This window comes from Branchiostoma belcheri, unplaced genomic scaffold, assembly GCF_001625305.1.
Source record: "Branchiostoma belcheri isolate BF01 breed outbred unplaced genomic scaffold, Haploidv18h27 scaffold1, whole genome shotgun sequence".
Taxonomy (NCBI): Eukaryota; Metazoa; Chordata; class Leptocardii; order Amphioxiformes; family Branchiostomatidae; genus Branchiostoma; species Branchiostoma belcheri.
Genome location: NW_017802379.1, coordinates 9,776,423 through 9,785,230, shown reverse-complemented (window position 1 = coordinate 9,785,230; position 8,808 = coordinate 9,776,423). Strand labels below are relative to the sequence as shown.

The 8,808-nt window shown below is 38.5% G+C and overlaps 1 protein-coding gene across 1 annotated transcript; it reads right to left on the bottom strand.

The window, feature by feature from the left end:
- Positions 1-324: 324 nt before the first annotated feature.
- On the bottom strand, positions 325-3,977 carry LOC109472236. Its single transcript, XM_019771909.1, has 4 exons — positions 3,896-3,977; positions 1,859-2,290; positions 1,277-1,507; positions 325-338 (listed from the first exon to the last, which is right to left on the bottom strand). Exons 1-4 carry the CDS (start codon positions 3,975-3,977, stop codon positions 325-327), a joined length of 759 nt encoding a protein of 252 aa, XP_019627468.1.
- Between the last annotated feature and the right edge of the window lie 4,831 nt (positions 3,978-8,808).

The window sequence follows — 8,808 nt, the reverse complement described above, 5'->3', positions numbered from 1 at the left end:
TTTTTTTCTTCAACTGTAGAACCAAGCTTCACAATTGGCAGAAAATACAGTCAATTAGAATATGTATATCATTGGTTTATTTCAAACACAAACACAAATCACAATACAGCTCCATCACTAGGCAGCCACAAGGCTGAATTGCGTGAATAAAAGCTTTAGACAGTGAAATAAAATCCTGATCATCATTCCGAGTTGTAAAAACAGCCATTAAATCATATTAAAATCATACATTTACACAGACTATTCATGATTTAAAATGTGCACATGCTGTCTCAAAATTTGTGAAAAGAACTGTTACAAATTCTTCTAATCAAAAATATCTGTCTAAACCATGACTTCTGAAAATTATAAACATAAACATACAATGTATAACTTGTATATCGTTTCTTCAGCTGATATTCCTAGAGTTGGAACCATCCTCATGCATACATACAAAATGTTCATTCAATTTCATTTGACTCAGTTCTGGACCAGCAAAATGTGTTGCACAATCTGCCATCATACAAAAATTGTTGGAGCAATATGTGATACAATTATGTTGCTTATTTAAAAAGAACCTGTCTTCTAAACACTTCTTTAATTGAACATGTTCTAGATTTTAAGTTGAATTTTAAGTTACTTATTAAGATGCAAGCTTCAGTACTCAGTACTTACCAACAATAAATGCATCATATTACAATAAAATTGTAGGAGCAATAAATGGTACAATCATGTAACTTATTAAGAAAAATCTTTCTACTACACATTGTTTTAATATACAAATATCAAGTTACTTACTACATACAACTTTCAATACGTGCAGTACTTACCATTGACCAGTAAAGGCATTAGATTATTCATTTCCTACAATTATCCATCTAACCCTCTCCCTGCTGCCTAACCCCATAAACAACAAAGTTGGTGCCAAAAGGCTACCATATTAGGCTGAAGGGTGGGGTGAGACTCGCCTTTACAGGCTCAACCACTAGCATGGCATACAATAAATGCAAATTGAAATTAAAGACTTATTGCCCATCTATCATAAAAAGTAAAGTTTACATGTATCAACTTGTGAGCCTGCATGGAAGCTGGCCCTGTGGTATTTAGTGATTTCTGACATTCAAGGATTCAGTGTTGGTCTGAGACTGGCCCTGCAGTCTGATTTTGACCACTGGTTATTTCTGTAGTGTTTGGGTCCTCTGACTTTCATACATAAGATTTGTCTGTAGGGCAGCTAGCAATGGTTCATGCGATAAATTTTTAATATCCAAGGATTGAGTTGTGGCATGATACTGACCCTGCTCTGTCTGATCGTGACCACTGGTTATTTCTGTAGGTTTTGGCTCCTTTTCTGTTGTTTTCACACCTACATACATATGATTTGTCTGTAAGGCAGCTAGTAGTGCATCATGTGATAAATCTTTAAAATCCAAAGATTGAGTTGTGGCCTGAGACTGGCCCTGCTCTGTCTGATCGTGACCACTGGTTATTTCTGTAGTGTTTGGGTCCTCTGGTGGTGTTTTCACACCTACATACATAGGATTTGTCTGTAAGGCAGCTAGTAGTGCATCATGTGATAAATCTTTAAAATCCAAAGATTGAGTTGTGGCCTGATACTGACCCTGCTCTGTCTGATCGTGACCACTGGTTATTTCTGTAGGTTTTGGCTCCTCTTGTGATGTTTTCACACCTACATAGTTTGGTTGTCGCCCTCTATTATATAATGGGCTTCTAGTGTGCAAGGACCCAGTGGTATATAGTGGACCAGTAGACTTGCCACAATTCTCTGTGGAATGGCTGTCAACATTTAATGGACTTTTATTGTCCAAGGAATCACTGGCTATATTTGAGACAGTTTGCCTCGCATTATATAATGGACTTTTGCTGTCCCAGGAGTCAGCATTCTTGTTTAGGGCATTTGGCTTTGTCTGCTTGTGCTGTTTCATATTTTCATACTGGTGATCGTGACCACTAGTTACAACAGCTTCTGTTTTTATGTTGGATTCAGTGATGGCCCGAGACTGGCCCTGCCTTGTCTGATTATGCTTGTCTACATCTTCATACTCATGATCAAGACCACTAGTTACTACAACAGCTGTGGTGTTGGATTCAGTGATGGCTTGACACTGGCCCTGCCCTGTCTGATTATGTCTGTCTACATCTTCATACTGGTGATCAGAATCACGTCTAGTTATTACAGGTGGTATTTTTCTGTTGGATTCAGTGATGGCCCGAGACCGACCCTGCCTTGTCTGATTATGTTGGTCTACATCTTCATACTCGTGATCAAGACCACTAGTTACTACAACAGCTGTGGTGTTTGTGTTGTGCAAAGCAGGGTTGGAGTTCAAACCTGAATCAGGATCCCTCCCCCTTCTTTTGCACCAGATTGTCAAAATGACAACAATAGCGAGACATATCACTGAACCAACAACAGCCAAAATGACAACCGGTACTAGGGGGAAACTGAGACCAGATTCATGGAAAGTACCAGTGACTGCAAGAGTTGAAGTTGTTGACCTTTTCCATTCAGTCGTGATTGTGCCATTGAAACAATTATTTGCGCTTTGCAATTGGTGACCAGCCAGCTGCGTGAAAAACTTGGAGCTTATAGGATATTCTGTTGGGGTTACATCGATTTCTGTATTGCCAAATGAAGATGTTGACACTATTACAGCAGATGAGCTCTGGGCCTCAACACTTGGTGTTGATTCAGTTGGGTCATTACAGACCAGATCTTCAGGACTGACATCTCTAAGTTTTTGTCCTGAGAGGTTGGCAGGTTGGGCACATGTTATCTGTTTTAGAACTGCAGAAGTTTCAACCATTGTTTGCCTAAAGGGAGTCATCTTACAGTCACACTGCCAGGGATTGTTGTCAATATATAATTCGGGAATGGATGCCAACGTGTCATTGGCTAATAGGGGAAGGACAGTTAGCTGGTTTGACTGCAGGTACAAATGTTTGAGGGAAGGTAGATTTGAGAATGTGCCAACCTGAATGCTGTGTATGTTGTTGGAGTTCAGGTACAATCTTTTAAGAATGGGTAGATTTGAGAATGTGCCAGCCTGAATGCTGGTTATGTTATTGGAGTTCAGGTTCAACTGTTGGAGCCCAGATAGATTTGAGAGTGCACCAACCTGAATGCTATTTATGTTGTTGCACCTCAGGTTCAACCAATAGAGCTTGGGTAGATTTGAGAATGTGCCAATCTGAATTCTGGTTATGCTATTGGAGTACAGGTGCAATTGTTGAAGCTTGGGTAGATTTGAGAACACAGTGTCACCAACTCGAATGTTTGATATTTGGTTGAAGCCAATGTTCAATCTATGTATATTTGAGAATGTGCCAACCTGATTGCTGGATATTTGGTTGTAGTCAATCATCAACCAGATCTGGGGTAGATTTGAGAATGTGCCAGCCTGAATGCTGGATATCTGGTTGTGGTCAAGGTACAAAAAATGGAGTTGTGGTAGATTTGAGAACGTGCCAGCCTGAATGCTTGTTATCATGTTGGAGCTAAGGCACAAATATTTGAGCTTAGGTAGATTAGAGAATGTGCCAACCTTAATAATGGATAGTTGGTTGGATGTAAGTGACAAGCGCTGGAGCTTGGGTAGATTTGAGATTGCCCCTACATCAATGCTGGATATTTGGTTGGAGTTGATAATCAACTTGAAGAGCCGGGTTAAATTTGAGAATGTACCAAACTTAAGGCTGGTTATGTTGTTCGATCCTAAATACATTGATGAGAGCGAGGGTAGATTTGAGAGTACACCAGGTTGAATACTAGCTATCTCATTATTGTTTAAATTTAACGAGTATGTGAATGATGGAAGGTTATGAGGGATGTTAGTAAGGCCCAGGTTGGGACAATTACAGTATATATTGTTGTATATATGTTCTGATTTCACACAGCTGCAGTCAGCTTCTGGCATGTTGGGCTCCTTCAGGATGATGAGAAGAAAAATCAGCAAGTGTCGCAGCTTCCTTCCCATGTCGCCCTGTAGTCTACACAGAACAAGTAGCAGGAATCAATCAGTGATGGCAGACTTCACACCCTTTGCCCATCCTTCTTTGCAAGTAGATAAACTGAACTGTTCAGAAACATACAGACACACAGAAAGACGTGCTCACTACAGACATACCCAATACAGGTACAGTACTTCACTCCTAAGGCCACACCAATTTAATTTGTTGTTTCTCTGATTTTTTCAGAAAAAAATATGAAGCAACAGGGCGAAAAAAAACAACAGACCAAGGCATTCCATTATAGTGAAAATGTTACAATATGAGCCATAAAGTGAACATATCAGGCTGGTTTATAATGAAAACAGTAGATTTTAACTTTAATGGAAGAAAATTGGCATTGTTACATTGATAAACTTTGACAACTAGGAAGAAAAGGACTTTCTTCAACCGTTGGGACCAAAATATGTCTTTCATTGAGCATTTTGCAGTTGATTTAGAACCTGCAAATCAGAAAAAAAGAGACAGGGCGAATATTAATCCGAGAAACAACCAATCAAATTGGTGTGGCCTAATGTGAACCATGGTAAAAGACAATGGACTAGAGCTGGCAGGCTTCATTTCGTTCAATATCCTTTAATATTCACTCAATATGATGATGAATATGTACGCAGTGCTACTAGTTTTGTGTGTGAAAGCTCTAAACTAACATTCATTGTGTCTTTTGTATACATACTGTATACATTGTATGTTTTAGTTAAATGTTTCATTTCATTTATTATGCAAGGTGAATTGGCCACCAACTGTTCCTCCCCACAAAACCCCAGATGGTAGAAGTGGAAGGATAAGGAGAAAGACGAAATGACAACTTGAAGGTTAATTTTTTCATGTGAATGAATTAAATCTGATGAATATACATGTACTTGGTAGTATGTATTTTGTCGATGCAGAAACACCACACACAGACAAACACAAACACAAATCAGAAAGAACAGAAAAGCCAAATAGACATCACTCCTTCTGGGTGAATTAATTCTATAATCTTTTAACCCGACAAAATTATTTTTGTTATAATACTAGCTCCTCCCCTGAGAAGGATATGGAAATATGGGGGCCCGCATGTCCTTTTCCGTAGAGCATAATCAGCCGTTTTAATTCTACATAGATCATAGAGCGTAGATGGACCACTCTACTTCAACGTAGAGCGTAATTGGCGCATTTGCGTAGAGCGTATTCACCGTTTTGATTCTACTTAACGTGTTGTAGCCACTTGGAATTTAACGTAAAGCGTAATCGAGAGTTTTCTGAATTCAGAGTAATACGTAGCCAGCTCTCAAAATTTTGCATAGAGCGTTGTCGGGACTCCCCCCATGCAGGCCCCAAATATCAACAGTTTTTAATCAGTCTGAGCCTGGATATCTGCATATCACGGTGGTAAAATCTGGGCTGTAAAGTTCCCACATTTCATAGAATCCGAACAGTGTTCGATCGTGTTCGATCTGGGCGATTCGAATCGAACCCGCGTTCCATTTCGGGGTCACATGCGGTCATTTACAATAAAGCGGCAAAACAAGCCCTTCTGCCTGAGTGACTCGCAACAGATAAAAAACAACACTTTTCTATAGATTCAAACAGTTTCCAGGACACTACATGTCCGCTATCATTTTTTTGTGGACATGTAACATGTAGCAAAGCTACTGTCGTATCCTTGGGTGACCTTGAATGCTGTAATGATTCTTTACGCCTCTATGAATAACACGGTGCACACTTTTGGGAGATATGACATGTCTGCAAAACTCGTTCAAACCTGGAAGCGTGGAGAGTCAAACATACCCCAATTACGGCTCAAAATGACTGTCACGGTTGTCCCGAAAATCGTGCTTTTGGGATTTTTGAAACATGCGTTTCATTTTGAATTATGGGTAATTGAGTCCTAAAAAGCCCAAAAATTCGATTTTTCACCTATTTGTCGACAAAAAATATACTTATAGTCAGAAATTAAAAAATCCCAAAAGCACGATTTTTCGTCTTATTCCTAGTCGTCGAAAAATATAAAAATCAGTGATCTTGCGTAATATGTGTAGCCAGGTTTGCTCGGTGATTGGCTAAAATATGACGCTGCGAAATCCCGAAAAATTTATCGACTTTTTTTTAATGAAATACGAAAAAATCATCCATTTAGCGCAAAAAAATCACAATTGAATGTATGTCAAGACGATAATTTTATTTTATATCAACGATATTTTCCCTTCGACACTAGTTTGTTTATTTTCAAATGTTTTGCGATTAGCCCAAAATAGCGTCTTGTAACCTGATACTTTATCGAACGCCCCCAGCAATGGGAATGAATGGCCTAGTGACAGACCGCCGTGTATTAATATTTGGGTACAGACTTACAGGGTACTGGAATGTTCTTCACAGATTCATGCCAGCTTTTCCTAGCATTTCTAAAATTCAAACTATATATGTATGTATGGTTTAACCTCCAGATTATTTTAGTGAACATGCATACGAAACAACGTTAACTGCATGTTTAAAAAGCCATCATCCACCTTACATTTAATCTTAATATACATGCATGTACAGTTGGTTGATTGTCTGATTTATGCTGTTTGAATATTAATGTTTAGCAGGTTGTTTACTTTGAGATCTGGTGTATTTTGCTGACGTCTCAGTTGTTAAGACAAATTTTACATTTTAAGGCTTGGGAATAAGCAGAAAAAGCAAATATTTGGCCGTTTTATGTGAATGCATTGAGTACTTCCGTGTTGTGCCTAGTTTAATCGTATGGACACAATTTTGAAATTCATTAGAAAAACAACCGTGCCAAAGCATTAAATTTTGTTCTTTCTTGGGGAAAAAACGAATGAATTTTCTCATATTAGATGATGTAAAAACCTTTTGCTACATCTAAACCTGTGAAAACAGAAATCTTGCATGATAACCAATGTCTGTTTTAGTCATCTATCTTCTATTCCAGCCTCTTTAAATTTTCTCATGTATGTACAGAAAATACTAGACCTTACCTGAAGGTTCAGCCACGACTTACCTTTCAAGCCAGTCAGAAAACCTTTAATTATTTTATGGTCATGATGATCTTTCCGCAGTTTTCTTTCTGCTGTTGTGCCTCTCCGATGTGAGCTAGATGCGTAGCTCGTCCAAAATGGAGTCTGACAAACAAGCTTTGAAAAATCTTACGCAATCTGGGTGTGTGTTGATTGTCTGAAGCTAGCTGGTTGAATATTAACATTAATGATAAATAATAATGATTTGTTCCTTGAAGTCGCCTTATAATATGTCTTACATGATGCATGAAACCTTCTTGGGTGCAATAATCTTGTCAGCTGCTATGTGGCGCTTTTACATCACACTGATAATGTTGTAGTAAAATTTCTGTAATCCTAACAGAGTTACTCGTCTTCAAGTTGGTGGTTGAAATGCATGTTAACTTTTCATAAGGCCAGACTTATTTGATTTATTGCTTCTTGGATTTTTTCAGGACCCACAGGACCTTATCCACACTGTTGCCATACACTACTTTATCATTTAATGATATTTGTTTTGCGATGGGGTGACTTGGCCTACACTGAGTTCTTCCATATTGTAGTTGAAGAGCCAAGAATTAGTAGATAACCAACTAGGTAAGGCCTTAATTATTAAGTCTCTTGAAGTTCTCATAATCAGTATGAAATAAATCAGGCTCGGAAGAAAACTAGCGGCACTGTTAACAAACGGAAACCTTCTCCGAGCCCTGAATCAAACGTAAATTCCCTTACCGCTATGGACACATGTCCGCTGCGCAATTTAAAAGCAAGCCTTTCCTCCAAATTCGGGAACGCTGCGGGAAAATGACGGGTCCATTTATTCAGTATATGTACTGGAGATTACTAGCTCCACAACATAAAATTATATTCATTCAACCGTCGCCTTAGCAATAATTTTTTATTGCTAGTCTTGTTCGCCCTGTCGCTTCATATTTTTTCTGGGAACATTTGAGAACAAACTTAATTGGTGTGACCTAACCAACTTAAGAAACAAAGATCAGACATACCTGTTTGCATCAGTATTTTTATTTGCATGAAATGCAAACAATACAGCAGAAAAGAGGGTATGGTGACTCCGAGAGGCAGGGGCAAGTTCTCGGTACATGAGGTATCTGTACTTGTATGTGTACCTGTCAATTATTATAGATTTAAACTAAGGCAACAGCAGCTCCAAACTGAGCTTTGCAATACACAACTAGTCACTACCATCCCAACCAATTGTGCTTTCTAACATTTAGTGCTAACCAAGATATTATTCTTGTCAAAATCTGTAACGTTACTCCAAAATATGGTCACCCTTACATTTTCTAGGTCTTTCACCTATGATGAGAGTCTGCTACCTTGTGTTTTTTTTTCGGTCCAAAGCATTTCTTCTATGTAATATTACTACATCTTAAAGCTGTATGTTTGTACATGTTTCCACACACATTTACATACATGGCATACGGGTAGTTCTGTATTTCACTGTAGAGTAAGCTGCTTGGAGTTGAAAATACAAATTTTGTGACGTCAAATGTTTAAATCTAAGGATTCCTTGACAAGTAGTGAGTATGTAATACTTCTTTGTCTTATGTGGTTGACGCAAAACATTTGTCTAGTAGTACATGTACCAGTAAATTGTACTGGCCTCTCATTTTGTGGATTTTTTCAAGGCTTTTGAGCCCATTACAGTAATACATGTTATCGGTAACACATTCTGGGCCCTCACTCTGCACCACACTCAAACATTGCAAAAGCAAGACACAACAAAATAAGCCGGTTCACAATTTGAACTGAGTATGTGTCAGGTCCAAGGGAAAGGCCCCTATTAAACCTA

Coding starts and splice junctions, on each gene's coding strand:
- LOC109472236 (XM_019771909.1), bottom strand. CDS start 3,977: ATGGGAAGGAAGCTGCGACACTTGCTGATTTTTCTTCTCATCATCCTG. Junction 2,291..3,895: donor GCCAGAAGCTGACTGCAGCT/GTGTGAAATCAG, acceptor CAAACACCACAG/CTGTTGTAGTAACTAGTGGT. Junction 1,508..1,858: donor TGACTCCTGGGACAGCAAAA/GTCCATTATATA, acceptor CTATGTATGTAG/GTGTGAAAACACCACCAGAG.